The sequence below is a fragment of the Dendrobates tinctorius genome, unplaced genomic scaffold (assembly GCF_039654945.1).
Source record: "Dendrobates tinctorius isolate UK_male_01 unplaced genomic scaffold, ASM3965494v1 ptg000367l, whole genome shotgun sequence".
In the NCBI taxonomy this organism is placed as follows: domain Eukaryota; kingdom Metazoa; phylum Chordata; class Amphibia; order Anura; family Dendrobatidae; genus Dendrobates; species Dendrobates tinctorius.
This window is the reverse complement of record NW_027362033.1, coordinates 350,848-366,540: the sequence shown is the minus strand read 5'-3', so window position 1 is coordinate 366,540 and position 15,693 is coordinate 350,848. Positions and strand designations below refer to the sequence as shown.

The 15,693-nt window shown below is 46.8% G+C and overlaps 1 protein-coding gene across 1 annotated transcript in view; it reads right to left on the bottom strand.

Moving 5' to 3' along the window:
* Positions 1 to 5,307: 5,307 nt before the first annotated feature.
* Positions 5,308 to 15,693, bottom strand: part of LBX2 (ladybird homeobox 2) — a 151,593-nt gene continuing 141,207 nt past the window's right edge. The window contains exon 2 of the mRNA XM_073562868.1: positions 5,308 to 5,753. Within this exon, the coding sequence (XP_073418969.1) occupies positions 5,308 to 5,753 (446 nt within the window). The remainder of the gene's footprint in view (positions 5,754 to 15,693) is intronic.

The window sequence follows — 15,693 nt, the reverse complement described above, 5'->3', positions numbered from 1 at the left end:
GTATATGAACCCCTCAGAGGGTGGGCCATGTTGCTGTCACATAGTAATTCAGGCAGGGGAGGCCCAAGACTGTTCGCGGTCTTTTCCTAGCACCTCCCATCTCGTCACGCCCTTCTTCTCAATGCCAATGGCCATTTTTGATGTTCATTTCACAGTCTATTAAATTGGGTCTTCTGCACATTCTCAAAAGGTTTAAGCCCAACAAATCTCAGGCGCACAGAACCCGATGGCACCGGGTCTCGTCATCCTGTTCGTGACACCAAGTTGGCTCGCCCTCCCAGGGCCGTGGGGTACTCGGTGCCAGGCTGGTATCAGTGGGATGTGTCACAGCGGCGGTGACCTGGACCGTGGCCCTGGGTGCCCAAGTAATAGGGTAAGTTGTTGAATGGTGGAATGTAGTTAGATATAGTTCGTGACGCCACCTGTGGAGTTTGGCAAGGGAGGTGTTAAGCCGATGCAGACAGATCCTCTGGGACAGATGGTGTGGTGCAAGGATGTTATAGCCCTGCACAGGCAGGGCTGTGGTCCCAGGGCAGTGTAGATGTGGAGACACTTAGATGGTGTAGTGTTTTTTTGTGCAGAGGATGTAGCAGTGCCAGGCGGACGGACGCAGGAAGGAACAGAGGACACCAGGGCATGTAGTTCCAAAGCTTTACTCACAGTCTGTAGTGCCCGCTTCTGTGCAGTGTCCTCCGGGTCAGGGACTCAGTCAACCTCCAGGCAAGATGGAATGCACCCTTCCACACTCTGCCAATTTATATGCCTTTCCTGAATGTCTCCTCTATAGCGCCTTTAAGTGTGAAAATCTCCTAGTACTGAGTTACACTGCAGTTCCTCCTGACAGATGTTCCCAAGAACTCTACTTGTACGGCAGACAGCTGTAGCCTGCTTCGGGGACTCTCTACTCCTAAGTCCCGGCTCACTATCAATGTTGCTGTTGTGCCCTCAAGTCTTAGATGGGAGTAGTGCATTTACAGCCCACTACTCCACCGGTGTCTGCTGCAGAACCATTAGTGTCCATACAACCTCGGGGACCGGGCCCCAGCCTTGCGCTTAGAACTTCTAGGCAGGGTTCTTCCTCTAACCCACGTCCTATGTATTCCCTTTTACTCCTACGTTCCGTACTCGACTTTTCCCTTCTATGGAAGCTCAGGCTTCGGTTCAATGTCCTTCTCCTTCTTTCCTTTCCTGTGCCAGCTGGCTCAGATCACTCACAGACATTGTACATCACAGCTGGGTTCACACGTAGCGGAACTCTCGCGGAAATTACCGCGAGAGTTCCGGAATTCCATTCCGCGGGAAAATCGCATTTTAAATTCCCGCGATTTTCCCACGGAAAAACTTGCATTTTGCAAGCATAATTAGCTTGCAGAATGCTAGCGTTTTCTAAGCGATCTGTAGCATCGCTTGGAGAACTGATTGACAGGTTGGTCACACTCGTCAAACAGTGTTTGACGAGTGTGATCAACTTTTTACTACTGAGGCGGCCTATGTGGCATCAATAGTAAAAGATAAAATGTAAAAAATAATTAAAAAAAATAAAAAATGGTGCTATTCTTACCTTCCGACATTCCGCGCAGCCTTCCCGCCTCTCTCCACGCTCCCGTTCCCAGTAATCCTTTGCGAAAATGCCCGCGATGGCGTACGTTCTTGCAGGATCGCGACGTCTCGCGGTAATTCGCAATGACGTTGCGCGAGTGACCGTGAGACTTTGCGATCCCGCGAGAATGGACGCCATCACGGGCATTTCCGCAAAGGCTTACTGGGAACGAGAGCGTGGAGAGAGGAGGGAAGGCTGCGCGGGACGCCGGAAGGTGAGAGTAACAATATTTTTTATTTTAAATTCTATTTTTTACAGGGATATGGTACCCACAGCCTGGAGGACAGACTCCTCTCCTCCAGACCATGGGTATCATCCGCAATTGTTCTGCTTACTTTTCGCATGGTGTGCACAGCAACATGCGGAATGTAAGCAGAACAATGCATTCCGGATCGCCGCGATTCAGCAAAATTAATGAGCATGCTGCGTTTTTTACCGATTCCGCCGCGGTAAAAACCGCAGCATTAGCACAGCATTGCGGAATCCCATAGGAATGCATGGGATGCTTATTTTTCTCGTTTTCATGGCAAAATCGCGTGGTTAAAACCGCCGCGGAAACACGAAAAAAACACCACGTGTGAACTCAGCCTTAGGGTTAGAGGAGAACCCTTCCTCAAGTTCTGAGCGCAAGGCCGGGGTCCGGTCCCTGAGGTTGTATGGATACTAATGGTCCTGCAGCAGACACCGGAGGAATAGAAGTTGTCACCACTTTATTCCCACACAAGACTTGGGGGCACAACAGCAACGATAGTAAGCCGGGACTAAGTAGAAGGAGTCCCCGAAGCAGGCTACAGCTGTCTGCCGTATAAGTAGGATTCTTAGGAACATCTGACAGGAGGAACTTCAGTGTAACTCAGTACTTTGAGTACTTCACTACGAGCGCTAAGAGGGAGACGTTCAGAAAAGGCACATATGTTGGCGGAGTGTTGGAACGGAGTGCTTCATCTTGCCTGGAGGTTGGCTGAGCCCCTGACCTGGAGGACACAGCACGGAGGCAGGCACTGGTTTGCACAACAGACTGTGAGTAAAGCTTTGGAACTACATGCCCTGGTATCCTCCACTTATTCCTGCGCCAACACACTTAGCACTGCTACATCGCTGTGCGTGACACTGCACCATCTACATCTCCTCCCTAACTCCTCACCTACACTGCCCTGGGACTACTGCTCTACCTGTGGAGGGCCACAACATCATTGCTGCACCACACCATCTGTCCCAAAGGATCTGTCTGCAGCGTCGGCTTGACATCTTCATTGCCGAACACCACAGGTGGCGTCACGAATCATTCACTAATAAACTTTGATCATCATCCACATGTTCAACATCTTCCCCTTTTACAATGGACGCCCAGGGCCACGGACCGGGTCACAGCTGCCGTGACATCTCCCATTGAAACCAACGGCCCGGCTCCGAGTACCCCACGGCCCTGGCACGAGGCGATCCATATACACTGCACAGCACCACTCCTCCTGTATATATACACTGCACAGTACCACTCCTCCTGTATATATACACTGTACAGTAGCATCCCTCCTGTGTATATACCCTGCAATGTAAGATATGTCTGTAAAGTATGATGTGTCTGGAACATTCTAGAATCTCCCATTGCTACTCTTCTGATGACATTGTAGACTGTCAGCTCCCGCAGCATTCCCCTTGCCCCTACTTAGCAGCTGTGTGTATATCTGCTCAGCCTGTATCTGAAACAGGACATCGATCATTTCCTGTGGAGCTAGGAATGCTAATTAAGCGGAGTGTAAAAATGTCTCTGTTTGGAAGCCATGAGGCCAATCTTGCTATGAGTAACATTAAAAGAAGCCTAGCGTGCACTTCGCTCGTGCCAGAGATATAATGATCACATTTCTGTGATTTGAGTGGACCCGGCTTTGCTACGTTAGCTCTTGCGAAGTTCTCGGACCTCCAGAAGCTGAGATATGGATTGCTCCCAAATGGAGTGTCCTATCTAGTGCATGTTTGATGTTGTTTTATTAGGTTCGATAAACCATCAACAATGATGCCCTTTGTGAGTTTATTCGAGCTTTTCTCATCTAGATTAAGTGAATCGTGGCTGGTGGCAGCGTGGTGCATGCGGTTGGTTAGGCTGGTTACACTGCACAGTACCACTCCTCCTGTATATATACACTGCACAGTACCACTCCTCCTGTATATATACACTGCACAGTACCACTCCTCCTGTATATATACACTGCACAGTACCACTCATCCTGTATATATACATTGCACAGTACCACTCCTCCTGTATATATACACTGTACAGTACCACTCCTCCTGTATATATACACTGCACAGTACCACTCCTCCTGTATATATACACTGCACAGCACCACTCCTCCTGTATATATACACTGCACAGTACCACTCCTCCTGTATATATACACTGCACAGTACCGCTCCTCCTGTATATATACACTGCACAGCACCGCTCCTCCTGTATATATACACTGCACAGCACCACTCCTCCTGTATATATACACTGCACAGTACCGCTCCTCCTGTATATATACACTGCACAGTACCACTCCTCCTGTATATATGCACTGCACAGTACCACTCCTCCTGTATATATACACTGCACAGTACCACTCCTCCTGTATATATATATACACTGCACAGTACCACTCCTCCTGTATATATACACTGCACAGCACCACTTCTCCTGTATATATACATTGTACAGTACCACTCCTCCTGTATATATACACTGCACAGTACCACTCCTCCTGTATATATACACTGCACAGTACCACTCCTCCTCTATACATACACTGCACAGTACCCCTCCTCCTGTATATATACACTGCACAGCACCGCTCCTCCTGTATATATACACTGCACAGCACCACTCCTCCTGTATATATACACTGCACAGTACCGCTCCTCCTGTATATATACACTGCACAGTACCACTCCTCCTGTATATATGCACTGCACAGTACCACTACTCCTGCATATATACACTGCACAGTACCGCTCCTCCTGTATATATACACTGCACAGTACCGCTCCTCCTGTATATATACACTGCACAGTACCACTACTCCTGCATATATACACTGCACAGTACCGCTCCTCCTGTATATATACACTGCACAGTACCACTCCTCCTGTATATATACACTGCACAGTACCACTCCTCCTGTATATATACACTGCACAGTACCACTCATCCTGTATATATACACTGCACAGCACCACTCCTCCTGTATATATACACTGCACAGTACCACTCCTCCTGTATATATACACTGTACAGTACCACTCCTCCTGCATATATACACTGCACAGTACCGCTCCTCCTGTATATATACACTGCACAGCACCACTCCTCCTGTATATATACACTGCACAGTACCACTCCTCCTGTATATATACACTGCACAGCACCACTCCTCCTGTATATATACACTGCACAGTACCATTTTTACCAGTCTGTAATATGCTGTTGGTATATACAGTGTGATATATCTACGGATGAGTGGTGACTGAAGTTTCTGGGCCATTACTGAAGGTGACTTCTCTGTATATATGTCCTTTGTTCCATTCTTATCTCCTTCATGGCTCTTCTCCCATTCATCCTTGCTCCCCTTCCTATTTTTCCCATCCTGTTAGTCATCCACCCTCCCTTTCCTTTCTTCTTCATGTGCAGTCTTTAGTATACTAACTCCTCGTCCTCCATCTCGAGTTTTTTAGTTGTCTACCTCAATCTCCTCATCTGAGAATTCATTGATGGTGTGCTCCATGGAGGAAGATTGTGAGGACTGGAAGAACAATCCTTGTGATGTTGGGGAGCACGGCCCTATCTCCTCATCCTCCTTCTCTGGCCTGTCATCAGGCATGGACACCAGCTTCTCCAGTGCATGTGATGGCAGTTTCTTCATGGACTCCACATCGGCCTTCATCTCCTCCAGATCCCTCTTCATCTTGGCTCTTCGGTTCTGGAACCAGGTGATGACTTGGGCATTGCTGAGTCCCAGCTGCTGGGCGATGTGGTCACGGTCAGCAGGGGACAAGTACTTCTGGTAGATGAAACGTTTCTCCAGCTCGTAGATTTGGTGATTGGTGAAAGCAGTTCGAGATTTGCGTCTCTTTTTAGAACTAGGTCGATGTCCGAATGACCCCAGGGGCTCGTGACCTTTCAGTGTGAGAAGAAGAGAAGACAATGAGTAAAAATTATGAGAAGTAGACACAAAAGTCTAAAGCCATCCCAAATATATCTGCTGATGAACAATAGATATATCCACATGCATGCAATAATCTCCCCAGTTCTCTAACCACCGTCTATATTTCCATACATTCACCCTCCACATTGGACCGGGGGGGAAGACTCCTATTCATACCATAAATCATAATCCTAATACATGGTGAGACCCAGACAGATGCATGCTGAGGTGGACAAGGTCTTGTGTAGTGCTGGAGTAGGATGCTTTGTAGTGGGTTTGTGTGTCACTATGGATTAGAGGACTGGACCAGGTGGAACTACAGGGCTATGCTGGAGAGAATTGCTGAAATGGACTTTGGTGTTGCAGGGAAATTTGGAGCTAGGGTAAATACTGTTGTGGCGTGCAGCATGTTGGCAGAGTGGAGTGTGCTGAAGTGGTGTATGGTGGTGGAGCGAATTCTGACTGTGGTCTGGTTCTGGTGCAAAGTTTTATGCTGGAGTAGGATGCAGGAAGGAAGCGCAAAGATGGAGTCGTGATTGATTGAGGGTTGAAGAGGGGCTTAATTATGAATTGAAGGAAACAAGAGCTTGCACTTCTTATGCTACTATAACTCTTCTGCTGTGAACAGGTAATTTTAGTAGGCTATCTGCTGAAGAACAACCATGAAGCCAAGGCTCAGAGTACATGTCAGGAAGATATGAATTATTTTCCATTGTTTTGGGGACACAATCAGAACTGGCCTACTACACCTCCCACCATTAGTTTCTGTAGGAGCAAATCCTACATACAGCACCCTCACACTCTCTCTGTGAATTTACACTCTCTCTTCAAGCAAATGGTCAGCTTGGAATGCTGAGTTTTATTGCCTGCCAGGACTAGCAGGGCTGAATGTGTTTTTCCCTCCAAAAAACACTGTCTTCTAAGAAAAACACTCAAAGTCATCTGACTGGGATGATTTAGCGAATCCTGCTTTGAGCAGGGGGTTGGACCAGATGGCCCAGGAGGTCCCTTCCAACTCTACGATTCTATGAAAGTCAAATTCAATAATAAACATTAATCCCAGAAAATTAGATTTCCAGGATCTGGGCACTTGAGGTTATGCATAGCTGCGTTTTGGGGCACTTAGGGATATCAGAAACCTGGGAAATGAATTTCTGCCCTCCAGCAAATCACAGACATATCGTGTGTGGACTCTGAAAAAAACGGTAAAATCACGAGGGAAAAATAATGCCAGGTTCTTTGGCCTGTGAGCTTCCCGGCCAAAGATATGAAGAAACGGAGTTATCGATAACTTTCAAAGATATGTGTACCTCGCAGAAAACAGCCCATACGTGAGGTTAGCAAAGTGGGAGTTCTTAGTTTTATGGCCGAAGCATATAACAGGAACGTCCATCTTTGGCATTCATTCAGAGCCAGGAGAGGCAGCTGAACACAATGCTGTAATACTGGATCTTTTCTTTGGGAGATCTCCTCTGCTTTTTTGACACGTCATAGCTGGGACTGAGATTTAGTAACTTTTCACATTTTTATCCCGTTTTATTTCCTAACTGCTTATACATATTTGTGATATCATTTGTATCTTTTGTAAACACTGCCGATTCTTCCGGAGTAATATTATAAATTTACTAGCTTCGTTCTTCTTGCTCTTTGAGTGATCCACTACGTACTCTGCTCAAATTCATGCTACCAAATGGTTGTCCGATCCACTTATAGGAGGTCGGTGGTGGCAGCATAGTTTTCATATTTATGTGGTGTTGTGGACTTGATGGTGACTGGATCAAGGTATATGCAGTATATGTTCTTTTCAGGAACCGGTGGTATGTATACAGTTGTGGCCAAAACTATTGACACCCCTGAAATTCTGTCAGATAATACTCAGTTTCTTCCTGAAAATGATTGCAAACACAAATTCTTTGGTATTATTATCTTCATTTAATTTGTCTTAAATGAAAAAAAACACAAAAAGAATTGTCCTAAAGCCAAATTGGATATAATTCCACACCAAACATAACAAAGAGGGTGGACAAAAGTATTGGCACTGTTGGAAAAATCCTGTGATGCTTCTCTAATTTGTGCAATTAACAGCACTTGTAACTTACCTGTGGCACCTAACAGGTGTTGGCAATAACTAAATCCCACTTGCAGCCAGTTGACATGGATTAAAGTTGACTCAACCTCTGTCCTGTGTCCTTGTGTGTACCACATTGAGCATGGAGAAAAGAAAGAAGACCAAAGAACTGTCTGAGGACTTGAGAAACCAAATTGTGAGGAAGCATGAGCAATCTCAAGGCTACAAGTCCATCTCCAAAGACCTGAATGTTCCTGTGTCTACCGTGCGCAGTGTCATCAAGAAGTGTAAAGCCCATGGCACTGTGGCTAACCTCCCTAGATGTGGACGGAAAGGGAAAATTGACAAGAGATTTCAACGCAAGATTGTGCGGATGTTGGATAAAGAACCTCGACTAATATCCAAACAAGTTCAGGCTGCCCTGCAGTCTGAGGGTACAACATTGTCAACCCGTACTATCCGTTGGCGTCTGAATGAAAAGGGACTGTATGGTAGGAGACCCAGGAAGACCCCACTTCTTACCCCGAGACATAAAAAAGCCAGGCTGGAGTTTGCCAAAACTTACCTGAAAAAGCCTAAAACGTTTTGGAAGAATGTTCTCTGGTCAGATGAGACAAAAGTAGAGCTTTTTGGGCAAAGGCATCAACATAGAGTTTACAGGAGAAAAAAAGAGGCATTCAAAAAAAAGAACACGGTCCCTACAGTCAAACATGGCGGAGGTTCCCTGATGTTTTGGAGTTGCTTTGCTGCCTCTGGCACTGGACTGCTTGACCGTGTGCATGGCATTATGAAGTCTGAAGACTACCAACAAATTTTGCAGCCTAATGTAGGGCCCAGTGTGAGAAAGCTGGGTCTCCCTCAGAGGTCATGGGTCTTCCAGCAGGACAATGACCTAAAACACACTTCAAAAAGCACTAGAAAATGGTTTGAGAGAAAGCACTGGAGACTTCTGAGGTGGCCAGCAAAGAGTCCAGACCTGAATCCCATAGAACACCTGTGGAGAGATCTAAAAATGGCAGTTTGGAGAAGGCACCCTTCAAATATCAGGGACCTGGAGCAGTTTGCAAAGAAGAATGGTCTAAAATTCCAGCAGAGCATTGTAAGAAACTTATTGATGGATACTGGAAGCGGTTGGTCGCAGTTATTTTGGCTAAAGGTTGTGCAACCAAGTATTAGGCTGAGGGTGCCAATACTTTTGTCTGGCCCATTTTTGGAGTTGTGTGTGAAATGATCAATGTTTTGCTTTTTGGTTCATTCTCTTTTGTGATTTTTCATTTAAGACAAATTAAATGAAGATAATAATACCAAAGAATTTGTGATTGTAATCATTTTCAGGAAGAAACTGAGTATTATCTGACAGAATTGCAGGGGTGTCAATACTTTTGGCCACAACTGTACAACTGTACAACCCGTCACATCACGTGCCACAATATTCTACATAAATTAGAGCAGCTGTGCTCATTCTCTTATCCTCTATCAATACCCTTATTGATCAGCAGGGTAAGGGGGCGCCAGAGAGCTGCAAGTTCCTGACTAAGTTTGTGACAAATTGGTGGCATCGGTGGGATCATAGAACATTAGTGATCCAGTTTGAGAAATCATTCCTCTCACTAAAATCTTGCACGGTTCTTGTGAGGATCCTACCAAAAAATTTTGAAGATCGAACTCAGTGTTTATGAAATCTGAGACAATACTGTATGTGCAGCCTACCCCTACCCCTCTTGTTTTTTTCTATTCTATCTTTTATTTGGCGATCATGGCTGCAGTCGGGGATTTCTGGTATGCCCAGCAGAAAAAATAGACTCTTGCTGTAATATGTATGACCAAAGGCATTGACCCCTTTGGCAAAAACGAAGAACAAATGATTTCTAAACTGGTGAGACTGGAAGCAGAGCAAGCTCATCTCCAGAGCTCGGCAGAAGCTGGAGTCAGCCAAAGTATGGACAGTACTGCTCCCGGGGTCCCACCTGTAGATGCCAGCCGCATCAGTGACCAGGGCAGCGTGGACCCCTATCTGCAAATGGCTCTACAACTGTGCCCCACACAGGATTATCAAGGACGGCGGAGGCTAATTCAGGAACACCAGGAGGCTGTCGAACGATGAGCAGAGGCCCGATGTGACCTGCAGAAGTAGTGTTAATCGCTGTTGCTTCAAAAGCATCCAGCAACTAGAGAGGTTAACACAGTCCCAGAAGACGGAGTGGTTAGCAGAGCCCCAGGGGGATTGTGGGAAACTTGTTTACTGTTCTAGCAGCAGCCAAAGAGATGAGTAGTGTGTTGATCTGTCTCACAAACGTTCAGACAAGTGAACCATAGGGACACAGGATTCCATTACAGCTGGGCTATCCCCTGTACTGCTAGTTGAGAAAGTCTATCAGGAGCAGGAAGATAAGTACTCAAAGTAATCGTATCACAGGGATAATGTCCCTCAGCAAACCCTGCCCCTCCATTACACTGTGCTAGAAGGAATGCTGTGTACTGCTGTGCTTTTGTAAAGAGTCTTGATCTGTGCTGAGCTGTGCTATCAAAAGAGACTGCTAACCAATGTGCCGCTAAGAAGCAGCTGTACTGTTTATGAATAGCATAAATCCCATATAACTGGCAAGAGTGCCCAGGGATGATGCCAAAACCATTGGTTCACCCTGGGCAAAGGCCACATCTGCTCCAATAATCAGTAAACCAACAGAGAAAAAGAGGAACGAAAAGATGATTGCAAAAAAATCATAGTTTATGAAATATATTACAAAAAGTGCACAAAGTCATAATGAAGTGTCAATATAAAACAGACGGGTACACACCCAGAAACAGACGAAATCAGTGTCCTCCTGTGCAAGCTACTACTAGTAAATCCACAGTTAAGGGGGTTAAATATAATAAGCTGCTGCACGGCTGAACTGCTTCTATTATCAGGAAGTGAATGACCCACGTGACAATTTCATGGATAAGCTATGGTAAGGTAATACAGTCATGAAATGCAAAAGAAGTAAATATACCCACAAGCGATTGCCATGAAAAACAGGATGGAAAAGGTCAGAACACTTACCATGGGACACAGAGGGCAGGGCAAGGGGGAGCGTCAGGCAGTGACCTCCGACGCGCATTTCGCAGCGCTAGGGAGCCGCTTTATCAAGGAGATGGTGTCCACATCTCCACAGGACCTTAAAATACACTATGACCGCGGTCACATGACCGGAATCGGCCAATCAGCAAAGCGTTGTCGGAGCATGCGCACTGAGGTCGGCCAACGCCGTCACACAGAGCGGGATTATAACATTGCAAAGCAGACTACCCTGGATTACCATGCTATCACCCCAGACTCATATAGGGCTAAGTTCCGAGACCTCCCATGCACCATAGGGGGATTGTTTAGGATGTATGCACATAAGATGTCCCAGGCATGTCAGAGATGGCTGGAAGCAGAAAACGCCTTTACTGTGGAAGATGTTATACAGGCGTTCCTTATAGAACAATTTCTTGCCAAGTGCCCCGCAGATGTACGGGAATGGGTCTGGGAGTGCACGCCGTGTACAATGGATAGACCTGCAGCCCTGGCTGATGAAGCCCTTACTATCCAACCGCAATGGAGGAGGCTTCTGGACAATGAACCATGGTCTGCTCCCGCGCCCCGTCTCCCTCCGATTATATCTGTCCTTCCACCTAGTCGCAAGCCGATGACAATCACGCCTCACAATCCTGGGCCCCAACAGTTCCGACCACGACCTGGGGGTATCACAGAGAGGAGGTGTTATGGGTGTGGGCAACCTGGACATTTGCAGTTTGGCTGTCCCTCAAGGATTCGGAGGGAGCCCCACGCAGCCCCACCTCGTCCAGTGCATCTTGTACATTCCACCACACCTGAGGAAGAGCTACCACCACCCCCACCAGAGTGGACCACTGACCACGGCACCATAGATACCCCTCCTGGAGTGTACAGACACCGGCCTTGGTCCTTTAGCTACCCAGAGCAACGGCAACGCCACCCGCAGGATGTCTTTATTGATGGATACAAAGTGTCAGGATTTAGAGACACAGGGGCATTCTTGACTATCTCTGACCCCCGTGTGGTTCGACCTGAAGCAATTTACCAGGGTCTGGGAATTCCCATTGTCTTGGCGGGGGGTGCTCGCAAATATATACAGCGAGCGTCTGTGTGTTTGGATTATAGTTGTAGAGAAAAACTGGGTTGGATTGGAGTTATGGGAGGACTTACTGCAGATATCCTCCTTGGGAACGACATTGGGGAGTTACAGTGCCAATTTGTGGGAGCAGTCACCCAACTACAGGCCCTTCAAGCACTACGTCATCCGGACCTCACCGGGGAGCAACCACCACAAACCACCTCAGAGTTGCACCTTGGCCAAGCCCCTAAGCGACCTGACCCGCAAGAACATGCCTAGGAATGTGACTTGGACGACTGCATGCGAGGATGCCTTTTCAGCGTTAAAGACCGCCCTCATCACTGCTCCTGTCTTGGCTGCCACTGATTATAAGCGCAGGTCCCTTGTGAAGACAGATGCATCCAACTTTGGGATTGGGGCAGTACTTAGCCAAGTGAACGCCGCCGAAGAGCATCCTGTTGCTTTTGCCAGTCGGAAGCTACTGGATCAGGAAGTTGCCTATGCCACTATTGAAAAGGAGTGCCTTGCCATCGTATGGGTGCTAAAAAAACTGCAGCCATACTTGTATAGCAGAGACTTTACAATTGTTGCAGAACACAACCTGTTATGAGCTCATTTTCTCCTTCACCTTTGATGTCCGATGAACTCCCTCTGCTGGTGAAAGGAGGTAGTGAAATTGATTTGTTTGGGAAAAACCTGTCATCTGAACAGGTGGAGTGTGATTGGACATCCGGAATCTCTGAGTGGATATAAGGCCGCCGACGCCCTGCTGGGTTGCTGGTGTTCCTCTCTGCTTTGAGCTCTGGCCTCCAGTTTAGTCCTGTCCACAAAAGCTAAGTTTTTGCTCTGCTATTGTTCCATGAGATTTTGTCTGGTTTACTTAGTGTTTGTGTTCAGCCAGCCCTGGTTGGGACTGGCTGAACTCCATTTTTGTCTCTGATCAGTTGATCTCTTTGCTCTGTTTTCAAAATATACCTGAGTGCTGATATAGTGATTTTGAAGTCTAGTGACTTCAGGGTCTTTTCTATCAGACGTGTTGGACATTATTTTTGGAAGGGTTTTTGCGTGATTGCAGACAGTTGCTTTTCATTCCTGTCCTATCTAGTTAGTGAGCGCCCCATCGTTTTCTCGGCCTGTCTTTCTGTCTGTGTTTTCATCTGTTTTCACTGTCAATACATGTTGGGGGCTGTCTATTGCTTTGGTGTCTGCTCTGGGACAGTTTAGATTTCCCCTTTCTTTAGGTTTATTTAGTTCTCCGGCTGTGAACGAGGTGTCTAGGACCACCGTAGGAACCCCCCACGGCTACTGTTAGTTGTTGTGAATAGGATCAGGGGTCTGCAATCTGCTAGCTACCAACCTCTCCGGTTTTCTGGACTTAGCTTGTGTTTTTGTTTTTTCCTCCTACGGTGACACATTCATAACAACAACCCCCTCACATGGCTGAACCACGTATCAGGGGACAATGGAAGATTGCTGCGGTGGAGCTTGTCCTTACTACCCTACAGCTTCTCCATCCAATACAAGCGGGGAAGCCAACACCAGAACGCCGAAGGACTGTCTCGACAAGAAGAGCCATAGACTCCCCAGGCCGACCTACCCCTGCCACTGTGCAAGGAACTATAAACGATTGAGCAATGTGGACTAAAGTGAGCAGGCCAGAGGTCTGTGTAGACCTCATGGTGTGCTCCCTTATGAGGGGGAGAGGTTATGATGGTGTGATATGCTATGTGGGAATCATTTTGTGTATATTTTTATTTCACTGATTTTCATAGTGTTTTTCTTGTTGCCTTGTATGTCTGCAGCCTGACTGTATCTGTGTCTCTTGATGACCCCCTGTAGTGTCTTATCCTCCAGGCACCTTTATCAGGTCTGGGAGGCCAGAAAACCATCCCAACCAGTCTGACTACTCTTGGACATAGAGAGGGGGCTGGAAAGGACAGGAGGGGGGAAGTTAATTCCTGTGTGGAGAGCATCGTGTGAACACAGCATGTCAGAGAGAAAGGGAAGCGTATGGACTTTTTATCCTCTGGCTGCCGGATTATTGGACTCTCATCTCCTTGGACATTTTATCCTGTTACTGATCTGCATTCGTGTTCTGGACTATTGTATCCTCAGTGTGGTGGATTGTTTATGGACTTTCTAATTTTGCCTATAATAAAGGTTTTGGGTTTGTTCACACTTCCCTCGCGCTGTTGATTGTGTGATACCAGAGAAGGACCCCGTGACAGCGTGTCACTGGATCTAAAAAATACATGTTAGAGCGTGTCACTGGACCCAAAAAATACATGTTGTAGCGTGTCGCAGGATCTAAAAAATACACGTTACCGCGTGTCGCTGGACCTAAAAATACACAATAGCGTGTCACTGTACCTAAAAATACACGTAATTGCATGTCACGGACTCACCAACCAACACAAACGCACGTCTAAACCACCAGGGCTAATTTAGGTTTCCTTAAACTGCAGATATCAATGTCAAGATGGCTCCTCCTTAAAAGTACGCCAATGACAATGAAAGGAAAGCAGCAAACGCCCAACGCAAAAGACAACAATGTGCAAATGAGACTCCTGAAGAACAACAGCATCGCTGTGACAAATACAATGCATATAAGCGCAGGCGTAGAGCAGATGAGTCCCCTGATGCTAAAGTCATTAGATTATCCATTCTTCCGCCTGACCACCGCCTGAGCTGCTGCACTCCCGACCTTCTGTCTCTTCCCCACTATCCCGTAGAATGTAAGTCCGCAAGGACAGGGTCCTCTCTCCTCTGCACCAGTCCGTCATTGTAAATCTGTTTACTGTTAGCGATATCTATAACTTTGTATGTCACCCCCCTTCTCATGTACAGCACCATGGAACTAATGGCGCCATATAAATAAATAATAATTATCACAAGATGCCACTGGGCATCGACAGCGCCGCAAACAACCTGCAGTCTCCACAGCAATACCGTGCTCACAAGATGACCCGTTACAGCCATCACTCCTCACCGCTGAGTCTACAACTACAAGATGTGTGGGGTTAACTAACAATGCATTGTCCCAACACTACGTCAGGAACAATGTCCATTGGCCACAGCAAGGACACTGTCACAAAATGCAGAAGGACATTGTCTACAGCGGCAAGCTGAAACACAAAGCCATAGAGAAGTGCGACTACAACACCAACGACAAATCAACATCCACCGGCACACAAGCCACATCGAAAAAGAAAGACATGAACTTCAACTACAAGCAAAAATGTCACGATGAGAACACAAGTCACGAACACAGCTGCGTCCCGTGAGCCATTTATGTCAATGTTGCCGATCTTTGAATTTGGAGCTGAGACGCCTTCCGATGGAAAATTTACACAGTGCTGTCAGAAGGGGAAAGTCCATGTACCCACACTCCAGTATCCAGAAGAATTCAAAAAGTTGATGACAGGAGAAAGTGAATTCAGCAAAAATTTCATGGACAATATTCGTAGTATCAACAGCTCTTTTGCCTCCATGGGAGCAAGTAAGTCACCACCACCTGAACATGGTCCGTACTGTATCCACATACACGGACAGATCTATCATCGAACAGGAACACTACATCCAACAGAGGAAGACAGGTCAAAGAAAGAGAGACCATGAGAGACAGCACACAGGGGGAGAGAGACAGCGCACAGGGGGGAGAGACACAGTGCACAGGGGGGAGAGAGACAGCGCACAGGGGGGAGAGACACAGTGCACAGGGGGAGA